Source organism: Neodiprion fabricii, chromosome 1 (genome assembly GCF_021155785.1).
Source record: "Neodiprion fabricii isolate iyNeoFabr1 chromosome 1, iyNeoFabr1.1, whole genome shotgun sequence".
NCBI lineage: Eukaryota > Metazoa > Arthropoda > Insecta > Hymenoptera > Diprionidae > Neodiprion > Neodiprion fabricii.
Genome location: NC_060239.1, coordinates 30,165,889 through 30,192,029, shown reverse-complemented (window position 1 = coordinate 30,192,029; position 26,141 = coordinate 30,165,889). Strand labels below are relative to the sequence as shown.

General features: G+C 38.5%; 4 protein-coding genes across 9 annotated transcripts; 2 read left to right on the top strand and 2 right to left on the bottom strand.

Annotated features, from left to right (window-relative positions):
- The first annotated feature begins 294 nt into the window (after window positions 1–294).
- On the top strand, window positions 295–6,197 carry LOC124176499 (zinc finger CCHC domain-containing protein 24-like). 4 transcript variants are annotated; one of them, XM_046557902.1, is made up of 4 exons: window positions 295–748; window positions 1,501–1,746; window positions 3,227–3,391; window positions 4,769–5,036. In XM_046557902.1, exons 1-4 carry the CDS (start codon window positions 521–523, stop codon window positions 4,829–4,831), a joined length of 702 nt encoding a protein of 233 aa, XP_046413858.1. In that variant the 5' UTR covers window positions 295–520; the 3' UTR covers window positions 4,832–5,036. The 4 variants fall into 4 exon arrangements, with proteins under 4 accessions (XP_046413858.1, XP_046413839.1, XP_046413849.1 ...); XM_046557883.1 differs by having other exon boundaries at window positions 3,227–3,463; XM_046557893.1 differs by lacking the exon at window positions 4,769–5,036 and adding an exon at window positions 5,045–6,197 and having other exon boundaries at window positions 297–748.
- On the bottom strand, window positions 6,065–14,612 carry LOC124176470 (Golgi-specific brefeldin A-resistance guanine nucleotide exchange factor 1). The gene is made up of 15 exons (XM_046557823.1): window positions 14,355–14,612; window positions 13,302–13,500; window positions 12,933–13,160; window positions 12,745–12,851; window positions 11,963–12,470; window positions 11,390–11,793; window positions 11,087–11,264; window positions 10,873–10,988; window positions 10,521–10,709; window positions 10,100–10,435; window positions 9,580–9,788; window positions 9,239–9,484; window positions 8,652–9,150; window positions 6,424–8,559; window positions 6,065–6,261 (listed from the first exon to the last, which is right to left on the bottom strand). The coding sequence occupies exons 1-15, from the start codon at window positions 14,469–14,471 to the stop codon at window positions 6,160–6,162; spliced, it is 5,574 nt and encodes a 1,857-aa protein (XP_046413779.1). The 5' UTR covers window positions 14,472–14,612; the 3' UTR covers window positions 6,065–6,159.
- A 5,882-nt stretch (window positions 14,613–20,494) lies between these two features.
- LOC124176488 lies at window positions 20,495–22,976 on the top strand. 2 transcript variants are annotated; one of them, XM_046557862.1, is made up of 5 exons: window positions 20,495–20,840; window positions 20,921–21,148; window positions 21,251–21,311; window positions 21,702–22,176; window positions 22,326–22,976. In XM_046557862.1, exons 3-5 carry the CDS (start codon window positions 21,278–21,280, stop codon window positions 22,840–22,842), a joined length of 1,026 nt encoding a protein of 341 aa, XP_046413818.1. In that variant the 5' UTR covers window positions 20,495–20,840; window positions 20,921–21,148; window positions 21,251–21,277; the 3' UTR covers window positions 22,843–22,976. The 2 variants fall into 2 exon arrangements, with proteins under 2 accessions (XP_046413818.1, XP_046413810.1); XM_046557854.1 differs by having other exon boundaries at window positions 20,921–21,311.
- A 152-nt stretch (window positions 22,977–23,128) lies between these two features.
- On the bottom strand, window positions 23,129–25,938 carry LOC124176479 (golgin IMH1-like). 2 transcript variants are annotated; one of them, XM_046557847.1, is made up of 3 exons: window positions 25,734–25,938; window positions 23,861–25,267; window positions 23,129–23,674 (listed from the first exon to the last, which is right to left on the bottom strand). In XM_046557847.1, exons 2-3 carry the CDS (start codon window positions 25,221–25,223, stop codon window positions 23,163–23,165), a joined length of 1,875 nt encoding a protein of 624 aa, XP_046413803.1. In that variant the 5' UTR covers window positions 25,224–25,267; window positions 25,734–25,938; the 3' UTR covers window positions 23,129–23,162. The 2 variants fall into 2 exon arrangements, with proteins under 2 accessions (XP_046413803.1, XP_046413792.1); XM_046557836.1 differs by lacking the exon at window positions 25,734–25,938 and adding an exon at window positions 25,544–25,715.
- Window positions 25,939–26,141: the final 203 nt, after the last annotated feature.

Here is a 26,141-nt window from a genome sequence, read left to right as displayed (position 1 = left end):
TGCATCCAGATAACGACCATGCACGGGTCCTTATACTTCATGATTTGTCGTTGGTACCTGATCACGAACACCTGATGATCGTAAATGCCGAAAGATCATAAGGAATTGAATCGAACCTGGCGATGATTCCAGAGAGGGGTATCTCATCGCGAACCGACCGTAGTTTGCGGCCCAAGCTTGGCCGACGTGCGGCGTTTAGTGTAAGAATATACAGAGGCACGCACTCATGCACGCACGAGCCAACCCGACGTGGATGGCGTCCACGTGTGCGTATCCGTCCAAGTGCGGAGGCTGTGTGTTCAGAGAGCAGCGCGATCATTCCGTTCCCGGCCCCTGTCGGGTGCGAGTTCTCTAGGAAGTGGTGTTGTGCTTATTTCGTGTGTCGCGAACAAAGAGCCGATTCGACGCGGCCTCGTGGTGCTCGATCTTAGCCTAAGGAAATGCCCCTCAGCCGGGACAAAATTCCGACTTCGTTTCATCACCGGCACCGATCGCCTCGGCCTTGAAGGGCCAAAGAACGATGGCGGCCTGCCATCCCCGACCGCCCCTTCAGCACTTGCAGCATCCACAGCTTCAGGAGCCGAATGCCGTTAGCGTTGGGGTTGGTCTCGGCCTAGGAAACATTGGTACCCAGTCCCAGGTTACTTCCCAGCAGCCACACTATCCACCGCATCTTTTGAACTGGGTCTACTTGGCGATTGCCGATCAGAATTCTCCCCAGCCCCCGGAGCAGACTGCAGTGCGGAGCGTAAGCAGCCCTTTTCAACATATTTCAAATACGTCCACATCCACCTCCATATCATCTGTTAGAGTTGTACCACAAATAGAGAGTCGCGGTGGTTGAATTGCGAAAACGAAAGCTCGCCTATGGACAGAGCAGCTGAAGCTGAAAGATGTATGATAGCCTTGCGGTACGGTTTGGTTACAGATATAGAGTCGAATAAAGGTGGTAGAAATAAATTGGGCAAACTCTCGTATTCTTGGCTCGGATATAATCACAAAATTGCAAACATTCCTGCCGCGGTTCTCGCATAATGTTTCCTTCTGTGCTACAGTACTAAGCCCTTAGATGCAGCGAGTTTTCGTTACGTCATGAGGAATGCGAGCAGACATTATTATGCTTTGTAATCACTTTCTACGACGTAGATATAATTACATCTCCGTCTTCTAGCTGACACGCGCGTTTTAGACGCCATTTTTAGCAATTTGATAGAGCAAGTTCCACTTTCTGGTCATTAGCGGTCACGATGATTCAACTTGTGATTTTAAATTTATCTTCCCGCTCCGCAAACCGCAAAGCTAGATCCTTTGCAATGCAAAACACCATAATAATGGTCAAGTCTTTCGATCTATAAATTATTGAGACCACACATTTGATAATAATACGAAATGCGCGCGGATCAACTCCAAACACTTAAATACGTGAAATGTAGCGTTTCGACGCTTGTTTATGTGCATAGTCACGTCGCAGAATGATTGCAAAATTGTTTCCGCTTTCAGAACAAACTTCTCCCAGCAGTATGGGGAAACTTCCCGACTGCGGCGTCTCAGACCTATTTACACCAAAATGCTGTCAGTCCTGGAGCGCCGATAGGACCCGGAAGCTTAGCTGACAGCATCGGCGATTTAGCTGAACATTTTACGGAACTTGGCCTTTTAGAGCGAAAACCTACCAAGAGGCCACCGTCCACCTATCTGTGTCACTTGTGTTTCAAGAAAGGCCACTACATCAAAGACTGCCCGCAGGTAAGTCAATTTTTGTGCAAATTATAATTTTCTCATTTTTTATTTCTCTCCACACGACCTCCCTCCGCAGATGCATTACCGAGAGAGCATCTCTTTAAAATAGATAAGACAGCTGTGCAGTTAGTGGCAATTACAGACAATTTATGATTCACTGTCATTCCAGATTTCAAGCATGCATATATTTGTTACATTGCGGGTAGAAATGTAAACGAGTAAGCGGTCAGTAGTGGGTAAAGTAATCACGCGATATATGGTATGCCGTTTGAGAATATGCCAGTGTTTAAACGATATTACGTCACTCGCGTACTCCGGAGTAATATTGTTGGTCGTTCAAATTACAGCTTAATTGAGGAGAACATCTCGCGACTAACTGTGATGGGGGCTCCGCGCACATCTAGCCAGCCTTAAAGTCTCAAGTAAAGCGTTGACCCTACAATTGGTTCACCCACTACACCCCGACACGCGTTTCAATCGAGTTTCCTCTGCATAGTCACAAACACGTGCCCGTGTAACACGCACCCACCGCTTTCATTCTATGTAACCACGTACGATACGTAATTATTTTAAATTACAGTCTGCCACTACTGCATATATCAATATACGTATGTATAATAAGTTGAGTTCAACAAACATACGTATTCCAGATACATGTTAGAAAATTTCTTGAAAAGACCGATAGTACAATGGAAGTGAGAAAAAACGAAAACCATTCAGATATTCGTTAGTAGTTCCAATTGAGCCACCAAGATAAATCGTACACAAAAGAATTATACCGTTCTCTCTTGCAACGTAGCTAACGTAGCCTGCACCTTGTCCAGATTCGGTGTGAGCGTATCCTTACATCCTTGTATAGGTATATAAGATAAGCTCGTATTACGCTCGCGGGATTGAAGTGGCTGACGCCTGAGGTCAGTGTTGAGCTCAAGGGTTAATCTTTTAAGGTTTCACTGCATGGATTAATAGAGGCATGTTATAGAGCTTCGTACAAACACTCCTAAGTCCGATGGAGTACGAGTAATTTTTAAACACCACTAATTATAGATACAATCGTAAATCAGAACAAACGAATGGTAAAAAAGTGCCGGGTGGCAACTTGGTACCCGGAATTGTTAACGAGCTTTTGGAAACTTCAATCCAAGTATTCATCCAGACCTTATTTTCATATACATCTACGCAACTGTCAATTTTCTTTCTAAAAGTTACGTGAAACCATTTGATCATACGGAAAGCCTGCTGATTATCCATGAAATTTGTGATCCTTTCCGGAGCAAATATATATTCTTAAACATACAAGGTTTTTTTTGTCGTTTGTTTTTCTGCCTGTGAGATAAAGTCCCGGCATCATATGATCTGCAGCTATCGCAAATGCTACTACTTGATGATGCATCCTTGCTCTAGTTAATGAACACATTAGACGTGTTGAAAATTTTTTTTTCTGACCAAGAGACCGGGTTGTTGACGTAACCTTTTTTTATTACAGGCACGGCCCAAGGGCGAGGGCTTGACGCCTTATCAGGGCAAAAAGAGATGCTTCGGAGAGTACAAATGCCCTAAATGCAAACGCAAGTGGATGTCAGGAAACAGTTGGGCCAATATGGGGCAGGAATGCATCAAATGTCACATTAACGTCTATCCACACAAGCAGGTGAGTCTCGGGGTGGCATCTGCAGCTACATCCCCGTCTCACGTGCTGCTCTCACCCTCGCCCTCCCTATATGTAAGTTTCGAAACATCCCCATTTAACTTATAATTAATATTAGATCAATTAATAGATAAATGATAAGTCATTAGCTGGATCTCGAATAGTTGATCAATTCATTATCAGGTGTCCACAGCTGAGATTAAATTACGATAATTCATCACACTCTTTGTTCCGAATCGAAGCGTTGACTATTACAAACCGACGAGTATCATCCGAGTTAGAATCATTGACTGACATTTAATTTAGAAATATTGACTGGTATTTAGATGAATATTCAAAAAATTTGACAAATCGGCTCGTTTTAGAGTTTAATATTGTAGAACAAATTCGTAAACTTACCAGAAACGTTTAAGTACTTTCACAAAACCCTCGAAGACTCCCGCTGTGTAAATAATGAATTTCACCGACACCTTCTTAGGCCACTCTGCTCTAGAAAATTTTTCAAAACAGATCATGCGGGGGCTGAAATAATAATAACAATAATTAAAAAAAAATATATCAATTTGTTAGTTATAGTAGAAGATCTCTCAGGACTTATCAACTCTCCGAGTAATTTAAATATAAGTTGATATATGCTTCCGAGAAGCAGGCTGTAGTCGCGGTTTTCTTTATTTAGAGCTCGACGCGTAGGTCTCCGTATAACAGCGCGAAGCAGAAAAATAAATAATTGAACTATTGTTCTATATGCAGTAAAGATTTCTAGCACGAGTTTCGTACTGAGTAAACTGGCAAATGCTAAGCTAATTATATATCGAGCTCAATTCTGAGATTTACTTGAATACACAGATGCGCATATTTACGTAGGTATAGGCATGCTCCTATGGTGGTAACTGTATCGGTCGTTGTTTAGCTACACGAAGCAAACAGGGATTATCACTTGATTGAACAGGGCGGCGACAATTCTGCTAAAATAGAATTCAGAATTCCATGGCCTTTTTCCATGAAGCTTCAGGAATGTTGAGCTGCTTTTACGACCAAAAGCTCCAGAAATTATGCACCTTAAAATACATAAATTTGGATTAAACAACACATAGTATTTCTTTGGGCGGTAACAGAACAATACAATTTGCAAAATCGAGCTTACCCAAATTAAGGAAGCATATTTGAAGTTTGAAAACCATTTATAAAAAAATTGAATTTTTTCCTGGGGACCATCATAATTGCCGCTCTATTCCTGGTTTTTCCGGTCTGTCGCCCCCCTGTTATGATTTCACATTTTTTCAAATTATACAATATATTGAGATATTGTACTCGTGAATGTTGAAATAACTGCTAATGCCAAATTAAATTCGGAGAATCATTTTTCAATCCCTATTTTAGCGTACCTTCAATCGTCACGATCACCGCTACATCCTAGTAGAACCCAAGTATTTTCGAGTGTAATTACCATTCTGTATTTGCCTGAAGACAATTCTACACCATTTGTGGACTCTACCTTTACGAAGAAATCTGTTGAAACCATAGTTAGAAAATATTATCAATCCATGGCCGTTCAACATATGCAGTTGATATTGCCAAATTTTCGAAAAAAAAAGCCAAGAATAAGCCAAGACCGAGCATGAGCGGAGCTGATAAAAAAAGATATTTTATTTCCAGCGCCCGCTGGAAAAACCTGATGGTCTCGACGTCTCCGATCAAAGCAAGGTGCACCCGCAACATCTTTGTGAAAAATGCAAGACACTAGGATATTATTGCCGACGTGTGCAATAATTACTTACTGCACTATTTGTTTACACATTCGTACCTTAACGTTCGTGTACTTATAATGCCATGGATTTCTATACTTACAAGGGATACGTAACTGAAACCGTGAAGGTTTCATAAGCAGGATGAAATTTAATACAAGAATATTATTTCGAGCGCTCTTTGGCATAAATTCTAAACACCGACGAGTTCTGGTGTAAAATTATAAATCCTTTTTTTTTCATAGCCACTGTAACATTTCCTGTTGCTTGTTCAATGATCATCAAATAAGTAGTCACGTTATTGTGCCAGCATATTACCTATCCCTTTTAGTTATAACTTGTAAATCTACGCTTAAATTAAACATAGTGGGAAGGGGCAGTTGATCTTATATTTGTTATTTCTGGCACTATTTATAGCCCAGCTAAGATTAGAGAACCATAGGAACTCCGAAGAGGAGGCAAGATGCTTCGGTAAGCTATTTACGTATACTGACTGGTTTGTATTAAATAAGAAGGAACCAATCGAGTATTTACCTACTTGGAAAATTTCAAGTCATTTGCAACATTAACAAATAAAAATTCCATACAGAAATTCATACCAAATTATTAAATTTATATCAGGGGTGAGATTGGTAAAGTAAAGTCTAACCCGCGGATCTCTATGTTCTGTATAAACTGGGTCCGGTCCGCGGGCCACGTAATCTGTATAAATTTGTATTAATCAATATTTTATACATATATATATTTATATATATTTTGAGTTGTATATGTTATATAATCATATTCTGTATAATTATTTACTCACCAAGTGCCATGACAAAGAGAACTTTATATACAAAGAATTATTATTGTGTAATTAATGTTGTTATTATTATATCGCTGTGCCAAATATACAAGCCAAAGATACTGAAATGTCTAATCTTTTTTCATCTTCTTTGAATACCTACAAATTTATTTTATAGAAGATGCGATAAAACTTAAAATTAACAATTATATGATACAATACACGTAAAAAATGTACAGTTGTCACGGCGTGGTGACGGTGAAAAGACGATCCGCCGCGGGATCCTCTGAAAAATATGCTGCAGAATTAAAGACAGTGGCTGATGAGGATGCGTCGGTCGACATCTGGAATCAAATAAATATTTTTAGACAAGTTCAAAATTATTATTTACAGTCGTTCACCACTCGGAGTACCGGACGGGATTAAATTTTGAAATCTTGATAACGCGTTAAGTACCAGAAATTTTATAAACTTGAGGATAGCAAGAACAATGAAATATTTCTTACAACTGGTGGAGAACCCTGATGCATTTGATGAACTGGACTGGCTGTCCCAGGATATTGAAGCTGTTGCTGTTGCACCTGCTGTTTTTGTTGGTGTAAATGTAAATATTGTTGTTGTGGTTGCAGAGGTTGAAGTACAGGAAGTTGTGTTTCAGTCTGTTCTGTTGCAGGCTGTTGCTCGTTATTCTGTTGTGTAGCCTTCTCAATATCAAGTCCAGTTTGATGCAAAGACGAATATAGATATTCCACCTGTGATTTTGACTGTTGGTATTCTTGCTGCTGAGACAAATGTTGATAATAAAGCTCGTGCTGTTGCTGATGTTCGAAATTTTTCTGTTGAGTCGGCATTTGAGTGATGTCAAAAGTCTGCTGAGCCATTGGCTGAACAGCCACTGGACTAGCTACACTTGGGGCCGGTTGATTTACAAGAGTGATCACTTGTTGAGTTTCCTTACTTTCAGCTACACAAGATGCCGACGTTCCTGATGTCGGACTTGTACCACCAATCACGAATTTATCTGACTCTAAAAGTGTTGGACAGATACCTGCAGCTTCTTCTATGGGTTCAGATTGGTGTGAAGAATGCTTCAGGGAAGATGTATCAGGTTGTGGGGCGATTGGACTTGGAAAGGAAGGTTGTTGCTGCCCGAGTAAAGTTACAACTTGTGGTTTAGAATGATCAGGTGAAGGAGGTGCTGGCTCTGGAAAAAGTTCCGCCTTTAAATTAGGTAGAAAAGTATCTATCGCTCGCCATGTAGGTGTCCAAAGGTTTGAGCTTGGGGCCAAAACGCCAGCAGATGCCATAACCAGCAACATATTCTTCAAGGATTCCGGAATGGCTTCGAAAAGTAGCTCACTATTATCAGCATACATGTAAGCTTTCAATAAATCTAAAACCGTAAGCCATATTGGCAGGAATCCAGGTAGTGTCAGCAAAGGAGTTAAGTGATGTAAAAATACTTTTGAGAGCAGCGTTGCTGCTCGTACTCGAGTTTCTTCTACTCCAATTGGGTCATTTGGTGCTATCGGGCTCAGAAGTTGGGCCAGCAAAGGAAATAGAACATGCTCGAGACATTGAGACCATTCTGCTGCAGCCAGCTGTGCCAAATCATGAGCGAGTAAAGCTCTCTGCAGGTAAGTTACAGCCGATGTGCGAACAGATCTACGGGCATCGCAACATAGCCTCGCTATACCTTGCAATAACGGTCGCCATCCCTGTGGCCACAAAGAAACTCCTTCTGCAGCCCCGCCTTCTTCAGCCCACCATCGGAATACTTGAGCAGTTCTTGTGTGCAAAGTATGCATCAAATCCAATAATTGAATCGGGGTTTGTTGATATCCAGGTGGTTCTTCCTCAACACTTTGAGCCTTATGTCGTTTGCCTGCGCTGACTAAAACAGCCTCCGCAAACGTTCTAACGCAGCGCACACACAGTTCAAAGTTGAATGGAGTAACGTGAGCAACATCTCTTACTAAGAATGCAAGACTTTCACAACATTTGACAAGAGCTGCCGGATCGTGATCATGCAGATCTCTATCCAGGACTATAGTATCGGCAGTGACGGGCAAGGGAGCTTCGGTGCCAGTAGGAGAAACCAGCACCCATTCTGGTATAGGGCTAACAGGTCTTGGATCCAAAACGGATGTTCTGCTAGGTGCATCGTCTAAGACTGTATTAGTATGTTTTGGAGCTAATGCTCCAGCACCCACACATTCTAATAAACTGAAAACAACTTTCCAATCTTCCGTGGTATGGATGTTGGCAGCACCAGTTTTTAAAAGTTCGAATAATCCATATGCAAGTTGCCTGGCCAAAGTAGCAGTTGTTGCTGAAGGTAAGTGGGTTAGCGGTGTCAAAGGTGGTAAAACGGCACCAGCCAATTCCTCGCCCCGCAGCAATCTAATTGCTAATCTTAACATTCCAACAGCGACCCTTTCAAGCAGATACGCATGGTTCTCTCGGGCAGCAGTGGTTAATAACCCTTCGATGTGTGTTTGAACAATCGGCCAAATGCGCATTACTCTATCACGATTCTGAATCGTAATTTTAAGAAGAATTTCGAGAAGAAAAACTGCAAGATCTTCGTCGTGAGGATTTGCTGCAACTAGCGCTCCCACAAAAGATCGAAGTGATTCCACCTGAAAGCACATCATTTCCGTATGTTAACATCACATTAGACTGATCCACCTAGTGATCTAAATACATTAAAGGTAAACAATAATTTTTTCACCTGTAGAAATTTACTTTCAGCAATAATCAATTCAAGCCTACAATCAGTTATACACTGCTTTGCTCTTTTGCGAGCAGTGGCCTCTGCAGGGTGTGGACCTCGCGATGCATCTAATGCAATGTATGAGTACAGGCTGGAAAAAATGCTTTGTTCAGCAGGAGGTGCTCTGGGGGTGACGTTCTTCCGAATGAGGGATACTTTCCCCGATAGATCAAGGAAGTCTTCACCTTCCGTGAGAATTCTCGGCAGCAGCTTGGCTTTATATACAGCTTGCAAGCAATCTATGACATTTCTCCAAGATGCTCTCAACGCATCTCCATGCCGATGCGTTACCTCAAAAAGAGTACGCGCAGCTAATTGACTACGACCACTGCCTCCTAACTGGAGAATCAGCTGTTCAGGCTCACCCCCTGTAGCCAACCCTGTGAATTCACATAGACTGACGACCAATGTATCTAAATCACTACTCATTCCATAGTGGGCACTGATCGAGGCACACCTGTGTGGATAAGAATATTACAAGAGATGGTAATGATTGTAGAAAGGTTTTGGCGACGATGAGAAGTGCAGAAAGACTGTGACCTCACCTTAGGAATGCTTGAGCAACTTTGCGCTGTAAAGGTCTGTCCGACGATTCTTTATAAGCTCTGCATAGAGCAGTTACAACAGGTGCCCAAGCATGTACGGCCAGATCCCTGTCAACAAGTTCTCCTCCTTTGCCAACTTTTAAGTAGTTACTCTCGGGCCCAGTACCTCTACGGAGTAACACTTTCCACAAGTAGTTATCTTTCACTAATCCAGTTTGTTCAGCTGGCATGACTATTTCTTCACTCCTAAAAATATAATGGTTCAAATGATCACAATCTTTTCAACTAGTTAAACGACAAGACTCTCACAGATTATTAAAGGTAATTTTTATTACACTCACTTAATAGCTGTATATATTTCATCTAACATATCTTGATCAAAATCAGCATCACCGTTAACCTTTTTCAAATTTTTCTTGAATTCTTCTGCAGTCATGGGGTTACCCTGTCGTTTGGCATTATGATTGTGTTGGTCTACATTCAACATGATTATGGCATAGGCCAACGTAAAAGCAGCATCAGCAGAAGCAAATGGTTTTCCGTTGCTAATCTGAAAAATGGCAATGTAAAACTTGTCAAACTTCAGTAATTGTCACTGTTCTGCATCAGACTACAGCTTCCTTTGTTCAGTAATTTCTAATAAGCTAATTTCATTGGTATATGTTAAGATAATAACACATTAAACTATTAATATGCCATGTTGTTGCCCATAACACTTCTGATAGATATACTAAGTACCTACACATTTTAAACAACGGTTATTTTACTACTATATGCACACACAAGCAGTTGAAAATTTCTTTATAATTGCATTTTGGAATTGCAATTAAATAACGAACGAGTAGATCGCATTTTACTCACATGCCAGTGTTCAGCAAACTTTTCAAGCAGCAGTGAGATAAGTGGTGCTTCTCCAGGGAGTCGGAAAGATTCCAAATAGAATCGGAGAGCCTGATCAATGCGCGTCTGTTGAAAATCAAAGCTCTCTACAAAGCATTGTAGCACTTCTCTGTTATCTCTCCTACTAATGTAATCTCCTATTTCTTTCTTGTCTAGACCCGGATTTTCTCTCAATAGTTTAGCAATTTTCTGTGGATCTGGATGACCTGTTGTACCCCCAAGTAAACCTTTTTCATTAAGAACATTGATTCCAGATTTAGGTTTGGCATTAAACTGTTCAGTTCCAAGGACTAGCCACTGTAAAAGAGCGATAAACAATTTATGTTAACTGATAGTTGTACATAAGACCTGATAAACGGTAATTCACAGTATTTGAACTTACTCTCTTGTTAGCTTTGGTTGCAAGTAACTCATCTCTAGTAGGTAAATTTAGTGACGGCAGATGTCGAGAAATTCTTCGTTGTTCCTCGACTCCCTTACACCTGGACTCAATTCCGTCAATCAACATTATCAACGCATCTAACGATATCAGTAGTATACTGTGCATACTACCTGACACTGTTGAAGCATTCTGAAACATTATATTAAATTTACTTATAAGTTAGTTCAGGCAGATTTATTATTACGTATACATAGCATGCAGGCTACGGTTGTGAACATAATGTTATTCACGAATGATAAATTATGGGAAGTGATAAAGAAATTGTCACCAAAATACTTGGATTTTGATTTACCTTTGACAATAACTTTGTAAGATCTTCGTAAAGATTTTTGGAATATAGTCCACAATCATAATTAAGATATAATTCTGCCGGCAAACCAGGTATCCGCCATAGTCTCACTATGGCTTCTGCAATAATGGATAATTTTATTCATTGTAAAAATTTTGTGCTAAAGTTTTGTTTTCGTATGTTTGAATCATGAAAATATTCAGCAGTCAATACTTACCCAATGCTAACTCTCGCTGTTCATACGTTATTCTATTTGAATCTGAATTGACAAGTTCCATCAACTTTGTGAGGTAAAACTCCATTTGAAATTTGAGATATTCTCTTAATGATTCAAATAACAAAAATGAAACTTGAAGATCTGCTGCAAGGATTGATAGCCTATCAGATCCCAAAAGCTAGATTGGGAGAGAAAAGAGTTCAGCCATAAATTGGCACTGCACAAATAATGAGTACAAAAAAACAACGTCAATTTTGAAGGAACAAATCAAATTAAGACGTAATGTAATAATTATTTAATTACCAAGATCAAATTTCTGCATAAGTCATCTTTGACTAGAGAAAGTAGTGATGGGAAATTGGCAAGAGTATCTGCGGACACTTCCAGTGTTACCTGCAGCAAACTGAGCCCTAAGTGCATCATTACTTCAGTGTTTTGTTTGTCAAGTGGACTGCAAAGAGAAACTAGAAATCTAAAGAGTTCCCGAATACATAACGCTCCGTATGGTGCCAACTGTTGGAGAGGTGTAAATCTCACTCCCTGAGTGTTAATGTATTCTTCCGGCAGTTCTGCATCCTCCTTCATTTTTTGCAATCCCACCTCCTTATTCATATTACTATTATCATCTATAGACAAGTCCTCCACACTGCCAGTTGGAGATTGCACCAAATTTACAGATTTTTCGTTTACTCCAAGTGGCTTAGCCCCTAAAATTTAGAATAGATATTGTTACTCTAAGAATTCTGAATTTTGTTTGCTTTTACTCCACATAACATTACACGTCTAACAGCAAAATTTATTTGATTTTGCTATTGAGAAAAGCATGTAGCCAAACCGGATGATAAACAATTATTATCATTACTTGATTTTACATACCCTGAGGAACACTTGGATTTTGTTCGACGGAAGATTTATCTTGATCAGGTACAATTTTAGCATCATCAACTTTATCCTCGCTTTCTTTTTCTGCATCATTTGATAACACTGGTTCCAGGCCTTCTTTATTTTCGATTTTGGCAGACTCGTCATTTTTGACGGAATCTTTTGAATTATCCTGATCGGTGCTAGTTTCCGTATTAATTTGATTTTTGTCAGAATCTTCTGTCTTTGCTTCAATTTCAGTTATATTAATTTTGTTTTCACTTTTTTCGTCATCAGCCCTGTCAGGGGTTCCACGATCCAGCGATCCTTGCATATCGACAATATTACTAGACGGTGTAATTGGTGTAGTTGATAAATGGCTGGCTCTAACTCTTTCAACAGGGCTGAGAAGTTGTGTTTCATTTTCATCATCATCAGGAGATAATTTAGATTTCTGTTTGACGTGAATTTTGTTCTTTCTATTTTTAGTACGGGTATTCTCCATGCCATTGGTTCTCATTTTCTAAATGCATATAAAATATACATTCATTAGTCAAGTTGAATAGAAAATTTGTGTCCATAGCTTCAACTAAGAACCATAACGGACTTAAACGTGGAAACGAAGCACCTTGACACCTACAGATACGCAACCTGACATTACAATTTCGTTTGTGAGATGGCAAATTGCAACTTCGGCTGCTTATCTGTAGGCGCCAAGGTAGCTTGCTTCTATGCTTAGATCCTGTATTTAAATGTACAACATTTCTAATGGTACCACCCAGTATTCGAGTACTAACTTTCATGTTCAAAAGAACCCTAGTATCATCTGCAAATTGCGGTAGTCTGGTGAAGAGATGCTGCACCATATCTCTCAAACAGTGTTCTGCAGTTCTCCTAAGCAACTCTAAAATACCACAATACAGTCTTTGGTTAGATTACAGGTAATGCAATGAGTTCCTGATTTACGAATAGTTAAGAAAATTACCACTGAGCCTTGTTTCGAAGCATATTCTAAAGCAGCTAAGCATAATTTCACAAACACTTTCATTTGAAAGAAAGTTGCCGGCAGCTGAGAGCACGAGACCTCGCAGGACTTGCAGAATACGCATAAGGACCACTCCATCTCCCGAAGCATCCGTTCCCACAAATCTTGCATGAGTTACAGCATCAGCTACAGATTCAACGCAAGGAGCTACTGCGTTGTGATCAGGATCTAACATTCAAATAAGTAAACCGTACATTACTAGATCTGTTAAATTGAGATAACTTATTTACCTTTTCAGATTATGACAGATTACAATACCCGCATATCCCATAAAGAGATAGACAATGCATATATACAGCACATGCTTACCAATGAGGCCATAGGATATAATCTTGTTAACTGCTGATAGTGCTAGACTAGTAACTGGGCCGGTTGTCTCTTCAGACCTGATGACTTCAAGAAATGGGGCCAGAAATACACTGGGTTCAAGCTGGGCTAAATTATCAGCATCATTCAACGCTTCCTTCAAACTTGCTAGGCCTTTCATCAGCGTATCCTGGTCCTCATCCTACAGTTGTGATCAAATTTGTTAAGTTTTGAAATAAAAGAAGTAATAAAATTTTTTTTACAATCACAGTAACTAGTCATATTTGAGATTATCTTCAAATATGATCAAGCAATTGCAATATTTGTATCTACTTTTAGATGTCTGTTATTCAATTCTAATGTAAGTACATCAGTATTTCGTAGTAATACAAGATCATGAAGGTATTTTTTTAATTGCACTGAACAACATAAAAATTCAGACCTTTCTTAATGTTATAGTAAACCAAATGCTACTTTATTGTTTCGAGACTTAGTAAATAATTTGAAGCTTGTAAATACTTGAAAAAAATTCATTATGAAGTTTCTGTAAAAAGAATAAAAATTCTTGCCAATTCTAAGGTTTCGAGGTTACTTAAGATTAGCCAGTTTTTTATGGAATATATTGTTGCTGAATGAAAATTATATTGCAAATTGTAAGAATTTATTCGCAACCCATATCCAGCTGCTAATAATTAGTAAATCGTTGAGACATTTAAAGGTTGAGAGAATATTTCACATGTTCTGTACATTGATTATAAATAAGATCAAATCAGGCACAATCAGTTCAATAAGTCTGTAACATAGATATGAAGAAACTAGGAAAAAAAATTCCTGCTTACTCCAAAAGTATAGGTAGGAATTAAAAAAAGTACACAATTGAGACTATTTGCAAATTCATTAAAGCCGACTGGTAAATGTTTATGCAATATCATTTACCAAGCCTGCCTGCTGTTAAACGTTGAATGAAGTTATTTATTGTTGAACGGTGGAATTGGCTATACCACGAGATAATACAGGCATATCAAAAGGTGGATCAGCTGACGTGACCCGTCTAACCTGATGGGAATGCGAAGACCATCGTGCACCTCGACGCATCGCTGTCATGAGGAGGCTGACCTCGCCCTCGACCACGTAAAGGCCACCCCCGGGGCAGCCCATCTTCCCGATGCTCATCTTCGCCGTTATACTCGCATTTACATCATTATTCACGAATTTCGTACACACAACCACGAATCTATACACCGCACACAACTGATAAGTTATCGCCAAATGTCAAGACTTCCAACACGATACCATGGGTTAAATAGTCGAGTATAGAAGGTCGATTATTACGTTAAATTACATGTCAATTTTGATGTCATTAACCGACACGCCATCTACAATCTCATCGAAAAGAGAAAAACATACAAGCGTTGAGTGAAGATACATAGACTGCTGGCATTATGAAGCTTTTCGTATTCGAAAATAGCAGACATAAATTTATCGTCAAGCAGCGTCCTCTGCGTCCTCCCCTACACGCGCAATTCGATGCGGTAAGCAGTCGGTAGGTAGAGGTGACACGAATTGATGTTACCATCGGTCGCCACGTGTACCCAGATAATACAAAGTGGAATATTATTATTCCTATGAAATGACGAACAAGAAACTGAAATTTTCATATAACTCCGTATGGATGCCGCATACTTTTCAACTACGCAAATTCATTTGGGCCAAAGTCGGCAATGTCAATCTAACTCCATCGGATCGACAAAAATAATGTTATCTAAAAAATAGATGCATGATAAACATGCACTTAGTTTACTGTTAACAGAGTTAGAAATCTTTTCTAGATGCAACGGATGGGAAACATAGTCGAAGAAGTTAATCAAAGGATGGGAGACACGGTCGAATAAATTAATCAAAGGATGGAAATATGTAGTTGTTTCTATATGTACCTTATGTAATTATACATAATTTTGTGTCCCTATGTTTAATATTTAACTCGTACCTTTTTCAATTGAAGGTAATAATATGTATCTTCAGTCAACGCTCATATCTTCATTCCGAAAGAAGATACAGCTGAAATATAAAAATAATTTCGTAACTGACGTTAGATTTCCGTGGTTTGTCAAAAATGCAGTTTATTAGTAGCGGAAAACTCAGACCTTTCTACATAAAAATACTACTTGTTAATTTTCTGTTCGACATTAGGTAAAACTCGATTGTTACTAATGTTTGAGTACATGCTGTAACAAACCCCGATGAACCTCAGGCAATCATCACCACAAAAGTAATGTAAAAAAATTTAAACATGATCAAGGTTCCTGTTTTCAACTTCTACTCATATTACCTGGTTCGATTGAAACTCTGTCCGCTGACCCCCAAACACAAGATTGTTCAGAAATTTATTATCAAGTGACCCAGATTATAATTACTCATATCTGTAAACTTTATTATACATTTATGGCAGCGTCCGTGTTGATTGTTAGGAATTTCGAGTTTGAGAATATGTATTCCAGACAAAGTCGATATTATTTTATCCGGAATTTCAGCACTTTTCCGGTAACCCCTAATAATAATATTACCCAGAGAATACAATTGATTTGAAAAACTACAATATGTTAGTATTTGGCCAGTGAAAATAAGTTCACTTCGGCTCGTTTCCACACCACCGCAAGCGGTAGAGCACCCGGTGCGTTTTTTTTTTACGTGGTATCCCCAGTAGGCCTACTCCACGGAGATCGTAGCATGATCGATCTTACATTCTTCGAAAAATTGCGGACGACTTTTTTCACATGTTAATTATGATAAACTATTTTTCCCAATCAATTTGTTCTCGCGTATAATCGCAGTATATTCGAAATTTTTCAGTTCATATAACCCGCTGACTATTTATTATCGATGAAAGATGACTGTTTTAATTATGGATGAAAGATGGTTGTTTTAATTATTTATGAAGGGTGATTGTTTTTACCTTATAGGCGAACGGTGATTGACATTGGATGTTCGCGCACGGGTTTTCTTCTTCTGAGGTATGAGATAATCACTAAAATGGAGAACCTGATGAATACGCAAAACAATCCACAATCAAGATCGAAAGCACTAATCGCTGCAAGACGTTGGCATTTACCTATTGGAAGACGATGCAAAAATCTTTCAAGAAATGGAAACAAATCGGAGTAGAATATGCACAACCACCAAAATACGACAGAGCTGTATAATTCTGCAGTGATATACAAACCGAACATGACTTATCAGCGACTCGAGGAAAAAAGACTCTTGACACTAAAACAGTTGCAATAAAAGGCTGTAGAACCATTACCAAAAACTACAGCTGAATAAATTTCACCATACTTTGTGATCATGATGATTCTGAACTACACCACTAAATCTATGTATCAGTGAAAACAAGATGACTGACCCTGAACCAGACCTAAACCAGATCTAAGCCTAAAAAATGAAATGTTAATTTTTCAGTATAGTCAATAAAACTCTGTTACCTGAAACAGATGAAAATATAATTAGTGACATATGCCGATACAGACAAAAATATACTTAAGAAAAAAAGAAAAATTAATTAGTTGAAACACACAGAATATTTGATTAGCTGGAACAGGCAAGGAGTTTGATCAGCTGAAACTGACAAAAAGTTTCATTAGCTGAAAGAAAGACAGAAAGTTTGATCAGCTGAAACAAACAAAAGGTTTTATTAACTGAAACAGACAAAAAGTTTGATTATCTGAAAGAGACGAAGTTTGATTAACTGAAACAGACAAAAGGTTTGATTAGCTGAAACAGACAAAAAGTTTGATTAACTGAAGCATACAAAAAGTTTTATTAGCTGGAATATCCAGAAAGTTGATTTGCTGAAACAGACAAAATGTTTGGTTAGGTAAATCAGACAAACGTTTAATTAGCTGTTTGATTAGCTAGATCCGACAAATGAATGATTATCTAAGACAAGCAAAAGTTCTATCAGCTGAAACAGACGAGCGTATGATTAGCACAAACACAAAAGTCCATATACTGACAGTAAAATGGGTCGAGTTCAACATGATATTCACCTTAATATTCGTTGCTTCGATTATTAATTATATTGATGAAAAAAACATTCTCAATTTTTTGAATCAACATCTCGTTCTACTTTGAGTTATTGAAGTGAATATTTTTTCCGACTAAACATTCTATAGTTCTTGTGCATTTGTTAAAAAATTGGTTTTGTTGCCCTGAAACAGAAAATAATACGATCAGTTAAACTAGTACTTCTGTATATTTCAGATATATTTCATAAATACTTACGCCAAGATTCTCCTCTATCACTATACACTACCGAGATTTTTGTACATGCGCGTTGAGCGTCGGTTTTCGAATACCGCGCTTTATCTCATAACTAAAAGATATCAAGTCCACGCACAGAAGGTGCCGTCGAACTTGAAAACTTCAGTAATCGTCAAAAAATTGACCGATGAGCTAAAAGATCAGCACATCGAAAGTGCGTAACTCTTGTATATACTGTTTGCAAAATCAACGCGTAAGACGACGTGTCCGATTCCCGTTATTAATTTACGCGCAAAAGGCTGCGTCCAATTCTCGTGATTAATCTACGCGCAATAAGGCGCGACAGATTAAACTGTCCAAATTTTTCATCATCTGTTTACAGAATCGACGCGTAAAAGAACGTTTCCGATTTCCGTTATTAATATACGCGCAAAAGGCTGCATCCAATTCTCGTGATTAATCTACGCGCAATAAGGCGCGACAGATTAAACAGTCAAAAACTGTTATCATCTGAGACTTGTTATATACTGTTTGCAGAATCGACGCATAAAAGAATGTGTCAGATTCCTGTTATTAATTTACGCGCAAGAGGCTGCGTCCAATTTTCTTGATTATTCTACGCGCAATAAGGCGCGACAGATTAAACTGTCAAAAAATTTCTATTACCTGGGACTTGCCCCGAGAAATTCTGTAGAAACCCAATCCACAACTGCATCTTTTCGAATTAGATACATTGCTATGCGGATTGTTCTTCTCAGATTACAAATCGAAATTGGGAGAGAGGTTGGAGGAGGGCATGCATTATTGTGTGGCGTGACGGTCGGCGGTCCTCTTCGACGCGAAGTCTTCGAGCTCAGCATCTCTCCCCATCTAGCGTACCACGGAACGCGATAGATAGTCCAGAGATGCGTTTTGCCCATTCAGACGATCACAGAGTTCAATTGAACGGAATAATGATCGGTAATGACTAAATAATTGAACTGAATAACGATTGAGAAATAATTGCAGAGTGACAAGAAATGGAAAATTCAATCAATTTCTGTGATCGTTTGACGCTATGGATTACAAAAGTTAGTAACATCACGGTCCATCGCAACCTTCCTACCCTTGCCTGTTTCCCAACGAAGCCACCCAACGGAAAAGAGAGATTCACACACTCATGCATAAACCCCGCGACCGATCCCAAAACGTCCACCTACCTACCCGGTTACCTATATTCGATCTAAACGATTCTCCATTTTTTCCAACACACATCATTCGTCTTCATTTGCGCCGTGGTCACTGACTTACATTTTCGTTGGTTACCTGTTGGGAGCAACATGTTTTTGTATCATAGTCTGCCTATTCAGCATACAGTATAGCGGTTGTATCCCGCCAACCCTAATATTGTATGTATTATTTTAGTAAATGTTGGCAGGCTATCGGTACATAGACATTTTGTAAAATTGATTAAAAACACCCTGTATGCCAATTAGCATTTTGCTAAGCGAGCTAACCCTGCAGTTGATCAGTACTTGTTGAATGTTAAATGATTGAAAATGATATATAAGATGCAATTTGATTACGTTGCGTTATGCCAGACTTTCGAATTTTATCGATTTAACATTAATGTGAATAATTAAATACGTTCAAACCTCAGGTGAACCCACCACTTAAACGACATCATCGGTAGATTTAAACGTAGAATATTACATCAGTTAGGTAACACAATTCGATCTCGCGAGTGCCGAGTAAGCGATGGTTACCTGTCGCGATGCTCATTCCACTTTTAGCAACGTGTAAAATTTCTAACTTTGAGTAAGCTACGATAAATTAAATTGCAAAAAATAATTATTCGACTGAAAGTCAAGCACGTTGCGATCGCGAATGAGCCTATTCATGCAGCTAAGAAATCGAAGATTTGTGTAACAATTGTTACCGCCACGCCACGTGACAGAGGAATCCCAGGGAAATACCCGTAACCTATACGTGCAAACTCACCAACGTTGCCGAGAAATGGAAAAGTTACTCGGAAGTCTCTGCTCAAATCTGTAAAAAACAAAACAGAACACTTGAATTAATGTAACTAATGGGCTGTTCAGTTTTCAAATTAATTATTACTGTTATCTAGTTTCATATTCATTGTATCTTATGCAAGAACAAAAGTTCGGCTTCATATGTACCATCTTGAATTATCATTCAATAATTAAAATAAATATTGTTACCTCGGCTCTGGGCTGCCCCACACTTTTACATGCAGTAGTTCTTGTAGCATCTCAGCTTTATTTACACAGCGACGCACTGTTTACATAATTCACAACTTCACTAATCTCTTATAATTCCAAGAACCCCACTACAATAACACTCAATTCTAGATACACTTTTGTGCTGTAGCTGCCTGTTTGAACCGACTGAATAAACCTGCTAACAATGCAACTGCGCATTTGCCAAAAATCAGCCAAAAAAATAGTAAAATGGACGCTCGACGCACAGAGGCAAAAGTAGACATCACTGAAATCGGTAGTTACACAAAGCAATGAAAACTCGGGACACGAAATTCACCTTCAACGTTCACAGGATGTTTTTATTTTAGTAACTCGATTTTTCTTCGGGTTACACGCTGCTCCTCGTGTATTATTCACAGATGAGTATGGTGGAAATACACTGATCGAAAAACGCGACACCACCTCAACAACGCGGTCTGAATCTCGAACCGATACTGAAAGCACGTGATTTCACTCCGATTGCTCGGGGACGACTGATGCTGCACGGCGCTCGGAAGAAATCTAAATCAGTTCTCTGAAGAACGGAAGATAATAATTCTCCCCCCCTCTATCGCTCGTCACATGGAGTGGGGGTAGCTACGTTTAGAGAACCGATTTGAATCCGTTCACAGAACGCTTACACCGTTGCTTACGCTCTGTTTCATACATCTCTATGGTCTCAATGATCGGGTGAAAACTATAGGTGAAAACACTACGTACGCCACACGCAACGCGATCAAATGTTTAGAACATTGCCGTAACATACATTCTCCGACCACTTACGGATCTTTCTTGAACAAGATTTTCTCAACTTTTCAATTTCATTATGACGACTGTATGTTACCAACGTTTTGCACGCGATAGTTGTAGGTTCATAACCTCATAGGAACTTCTTTTACCGGTGTGGTCAGTTACTTGGTTGATAATACGTGATCAGTCTTTATATACCTCAGTTAACGTATGTATATACATGGTTACTCCTGGCGGACGTTTTCGAGATATTTTAGCTAAGTTGTCTTGAACTCGACTTTAAATCGTGTCGGTAATTTATCTGAAAACAGACATCTTAAAGGCAACTTTAAGACACTATTGTTTATTGGGTTTAACCGTTTGACGTTTTAGGAACGCTTCTATCAACGGTTCCGATGACGTTATAATTCTCGTTCCCTAATTATTGCGACCACTACAAGCTGCAAGTGACTTCGGATTCGGACTAGTGGTGATCACATGATCATCATTCTTTAGTAGCATCGTTGATTTCTGGTCTGGTGCACTGTTGCATACTCTGCCAGGTATCTCTCTGCTCTGTGCCAAGCTTTGCAGATTCGCGCTACAAATTGTCTGTGAAATGTATCTATGTACTTTGCGCATGTGCAATGGCCAAAACCCTATAAGTCCGCTGAAATTTCGAAAATACAGGAACTGAAAAGTATTTCATTGAATTTCTTAAGGATACCGCAAACTGCGAACAGCTGCAACATGTCCAATCACAGTGGCTTCAGTCAAGGTTCAAGTGAGTTTATGATATGAATGTCGTTATAATATTAGACTAAACTGAAATTGGTCTAAAGAAAATCTGCGATTCTTTATTATTGAAGTTGTACTGAAAACAGTTTATTACTTATGCCGTTGACGGAAATTTTGAAGACGCTTATCCTTGGGCAATGTTTGTGACAAGCACCCTGCGGGTGAGTGGTTCTGGGACTATGACACGCCGTATTAGCAATCCAGTAGCTTCCTCACCTGGGAAAGCCATTTAAAATACAATACCATAAAATATGCAAAACCCCATTAGGGTAACCGTCTTTAGTCAGCGCTTATGCGTACAAATACAGAACATTTTGTATAGAGAACCTTACCGGCTTCCGATTATTTTCATTGCTAGTGGAATAACGATTTACAGATATATCAGGAATATCGCTGATGTCTCATTCAATGAGTACCCGCTGTCAAACAGATTGGTCAATGGAATGCTCAGGGCAGAAGAATCCAACCATGCGATTTCCTATAGGATGTACAAACACTAAGAAACGCACTCATCAGTTGGAGGAAATGAACAAGGCACTTGCAAAGTGCAAAGATGTAATTTCTGATTATGCTATTAGGAAACTGATGTATGAAAGTGTTACAGAAGCATCGTTCAATAGGGATGAAACATTGCCACAAAGTACAGCAAAAAAATTAAGACAGTTAATCGCAGCCCATGAAGTTGAAAAGTACCTGCGCTTACCCAACAATTCCAATGATATAAATGAAAAGATCACTTTGTTGGGAATCACAAACTTATCCAAAATTCATTTAAGCTATGAAGAAAAACTAAGCATTAAAAAATCAGTTAATTGTAACCTACACAAGAAGGCTCGGGCATTTCTGTCAAGGTAGAGCTAGATTTTAAAATTGAACACCTAATTAGAAAGATAGGAACTGCTAGGTATATTTTATAATCCAAACAGTATAATTTTTCATATCTTAGTATTCAAACGATAAAATCGTGGAATTACAAACATGATATATTTTTTGTGTACAGGTTCAAGGTGTTGGGTGGAAACTTAGAAGAATTTAAGAAGACAGACGAATTGAACAGGCATCAAAAAATATCCGAGGTTTTTGAGATGGATCAGTTACAATGGAAGCAAAAAATTGAACAAGAATGCGATGTGTACGAGAAAGACATCTTAGAATATAAAAAGATTTTCAGCGAATGGATAAATTTGAAATATAGTGATATGAATGATGTACAACTTAAAAATGCATCAAGTTTACTGGCTAAAGCACAAGTACTCGAACTACAGGGAAAAATCACTAAATTGAACTGTAGTTTGAAAATGTTTCAAGAGACGCCAATGACACTAGAAGCTTACCAATTATTGGGGTCCAGTTTAGATAGTAAGATTTCCGATGTAGAAGATGAAATACAGAAAAAAGAAGCAATAAAAAAACTATATGAAGATCTCGGTGGTACTGAATATGACCAAGTTGCTCGGAGGTATATAGAATTGTGCAAAGCCATTGAAAAAAAAAAACGTATGATCGAGGACTTCTGAATTGATTAACTTATAGTATTACGTATCTTGGAAGATAGTGGTTAATCGTTGTCTCTTTATAATTTTCCATGTAATCTACTTGTACGTTGTTAGATATAATTAACTGTTTAAAATAAATTGCGACTGACAACTGACAATATAGTTTTCATTTTGAATATATAATAATCCGAGGATCATATCAAGCTAAAAAAATTTGGATTGAATAATAAATGATCATTCAGGGGTGTAATTAAGTATCATGAAAACATGATTTGTTCGAAATTATCGCTTAGTAAAGGCTTCCGTATTAGATGTTGAATAGTTAATTATTTATTTTTACATCAAAATTTAACAATTTTACATCTGACCTTATTCTGATCATCTGCTTTTTTTTCATTAATATTATCTTCTTGTAACGATTCTAATTGACTGTTCTTAATTTTATCAGCAGTAATATTGGCTTCCTCTTTTTCCTTGATAAGATCTGGACAGTCTTTTTTCAAGTGTGTTACATCGCCGCATATCATGCAACTGCCTCCTTGAGGATACAATCCCTTAGGATTATCTGGACATTGTTTAGCGATATGCCCTTGCTCTCGACAAATGAAACAGCTAGCGTGTCTAAATTCCTGACCTTTAACTACTCTACATTCAAAGTGAGTGTGTTCTGCAGATCCACATTTAAAGCAAATTCCAGTACCAGCTTCGTCACGACCGAGCTCAGGGCAATCTGAAAGATTATGACCGGACTTACGACAATGAAAACAGACTCGCTTTCGCTCACGTGCCAGGGCTTTTTCCGCTTTACGCCTTTCCAACTTCATTGCGATGTTTATGTCCGAGCGAGGAATACCTGTAAAAATAATTAATTTCGAATTTCTAAATATATTTCCACAGCAAAATATGTTTGTATTTTAATAATTTTGTCAAGAGTTTTTATAAGCATGGAACTATTTGACGCAAAGATAAAAGTAGAAATTATTTTTCAAATATGTTGTAGTGAACCCCTATTGCACATATCTAGCCCATGCAGGTTTACCTTTGATAATCATGTTTTTTTTAAGTTGCTCCAGTCGGTCTGCATCTTCTTTTTTTACAGGAAATCCATCGTATTTAACAACTTGAACTTCATTGCCATTAATCATCATATTAACAACACCTTCATCAGGCTTGCGTCTTTTATATTCTCCTTTCTCATTGTTGCCATTTTTTCTTTTTTGGGCCTTTAAGCTCTGAGCATTATTGTTAACCCTTTTTGAATTATCAGAAAAGAAATTTTCAGTGTGAGCCTCACTACTACTATTAGCTTGTATTTCAAAATTACCGTTTTTTCTACTCAATTCTTTATTTTTTTTAACAGAATTGTTACATTGGTCAATTTGATTTCCACATTCAGTAGACGTAGGCCTATGTGAACAATGGACTGCTGGTGTTCCAAATTTGACCTGATTACTCCATTCATTTCCTTGTACATCAAAGCCTTCAGCACTATGATTCTTCTGTGTGTCTACAGTAGTAGCTTGATTTTGGTTCTCAAGATTGGTGCTAGTTATTTTCTTCTGTTTTTTTTTATTTCTTTTTTGGCGTTTACTCAACTTTTCTGAACATCCTTCTTCCTGGGCTTTAGTAATGCTATCTCTCACTGCACAATCACTGTTCAATAACTCAGCTTTCTGACTTTGCTGCAACAAATCGATTGCCGCTTGACCAATATCGGAATCAGGGTTCGCTTTCTTGGATTTCTTTTTCCATTCCTTACATTGCTTATATTTCGAACACAGGTCTTCTACCGCAACAGAATTAGACTTGGCCTCTAGCAGAGTATCACCAGGAGTTGAATTGATAGCTTTGTTCTTTATGTCTGAACTTTTTGACATATCAGTTATCTTTGCAGCCATTTCTGTTTCGTTTCCAGTTACATTAAGTTTTTTTTTCTTAGCTGATTTTGGTTTAACTTGACCAGTAGTACTAGAATTTTCGATCTCATCACTACTAGCTTGAATGTTACTCTGCTTTTTGTTTTTTATTTTCACTGGAATTGTAAAAACTTGATCTTTAGAAGAGTTATCATTTAAGCCCTGTACCTCAACAGCCTTCTGATTTTTATTGTTTTTGCTGCCTTTGATATCGTGTAATTTGTCAATTTTATTTTTCTTGGATTGTAACTCTGGAACGTTGTCAAATGCTGCCCATTCATGATTCACATTCCCAAACGTATCATAATATAATCGGTCATCCTTCTCTGCAAGTAACTCAGTAGCAGTTTTTGGCTTTTTCGTGACAGCTTTGGATGCAGTTTGACTGTCTTCAAGCTGCATTTTCATTATACTCCATGGTGTAGCCTCATCAGGCACACGTTCATTGGATGCTTTGGAGCCCTTGGCTCTGGTAAATCTAGTCATGTTGGATAATCTTCAAGCAAAGAAACAACACAGCCGAAGGGTACCTGAAATTACATATAATTCATATCAACTTGTAACGACATAACCAATTTTTAAATAATAGTCGTCAAGGTAGAAAAATCGAAACAAAATAGCACGCTACTTCAATCCTGTTACACATTATTCGAGGTTAAACAAGCAGTCTGCTCGGAATATTAGAAATGAAATGCAACTGTAAAGTGCTGGAATTTAATAAAGTATCATTAAAGATAACATTGGCGATGAATTAACAATTTTATTCCGACATGTGTATCCATATTTAAAAACATTTTCCGCATTACCTGCGGCGCAATTGACAACGTATTAATCCACGTGGTCGGTAGTTTTCGGAGCACAGAACCCCTAACAGAACTTATCGGGAATGCCAACTGTTGGCTGGACGACAGACAGCGACATCAATGTCCCGCTGCTTACCCAGACTCGAAAAAACCCGGGAATGTATAATTCCGATTGCGTATATGTATACCTAACCTGAAAATTGCTGTCAGCGATGAAAATCCGTGCAGAATGAGGCTATGGAAGGGCTACCCTACAATCTGATAGAGCGAGTGAAACTCAAAATTGGTATCCTGTTATCAGTAGCTTTTGAGTAGCTTATGCTCATCTAGCATTGATCTTTTCCTTTACTTCGACATACAGTTGTTTGTGAACTGCAGCCTTATAGCATATACTACTCAAGGTAGCCTCGCGTGGACTGAAAGTATAGTGAGAGAGTGAGATAGTTTATCAATGCCATGTACTACCTATCTCCCTCGCTTTACAACCTGGTTGGCCAATGCGTTTCCTCTCAGCCAATCAAATGCAGAGTGAGAGAAACGGAGTATCCAGGGTAACACGTGATATATGTCGCGCTCTCTCATCGCCACGGCCATAGTATTT

What these genes read in the sequence shown, in the direction of transcription:
- LOC124176470 (XM_046557823.1), bottom strand. Translation starts at nt 14,471, where the DNA reads ATGAGCATCGGGAAGATGGGCTGCCCCGGGGGTGGCCTTTACGTGGTC. An exon ending in GGTCTTCGCATTCCCATCAG is followed by an intron (nt 13,501 to 14,354) that starts GTTAGACGGGTC and finishes TCACAACTGTAG; the next exon opens with GATGAGGACCAGGATACGCT. An exon ending in TATGCAGAAATTTGATCTTG is followed by an intron (nt 11,265 to 11,389) that starts GTAATTAAATAA and finishes CTCCCAATCTAG; the next exon opens with CTTTTGGGATCTGATAGGCT.
- LOC124176499 (XM_046557876.1), top strand. Translation starts at nt 521, where the DNA reads ATGGCGGCCTGCCATCCCCGACCGCCCCTTCAGCACTTGCAGCATCCA. An exon ending in AGCAGACTGCAGTGCGGAGC is followed by an intron (nt 749 to 1,500) that starts GTAAGCAGCCCT and finishes TTCCGCTTTCAG; the next exon opens with AACAAACTTCTCCCAGCAGT. An exon ending in CACCCTCGCCCTCCCTATAT is followed by an intron (nt 3,464 to 5,044) that starts GTAAGTTTCGAA and finishes TTTTATTTCCAG; the next exon opens with CGCCCGCTGGAAAAACCTGA.
- LOC124176479 (XM_046557847.1), bottom strand. Translation starts at nt 25,223, where the DNA reads ATGACTAGATTTACCAGAGCCAAGGGCTCCAAAGCATCCAATGAACGT. An exon ending in AAAAAACATGATTATCAAAG is followed by an intron (nt 23,675 to 23,860) that starts GTAAACCTGCAT and finishes TTATTTTTACAG; the next exon opens with GTATTCCTCGCTCGGACATA.
- LOC124176488 (XM_046557854.1), top strand. Translation starts at nt 21,155, where the DNA reads ATGTACTTTGCGCATGTGCAATGGCCAAAACCCTATAAGTCCGCTGAA. An exon ending in TGGCTTCAGTCAAGGTTCAA is followed by an intron (nt 21,312 to 21,701) that starts GTGAGTTTATGA and finishes AACGATTTACAG; the next exon opens with ATATATCAGGAATATCGCTG. An exon ending in GCTCGGGCATTTCTGTCAAG is followed by an intron (nt 22,177 to 22,325) that starts GTAGAGCTAGAT and finishes TTTTGTGTACAG; the next exon opens with GTTCAAGGTGTTGGGTGGAA.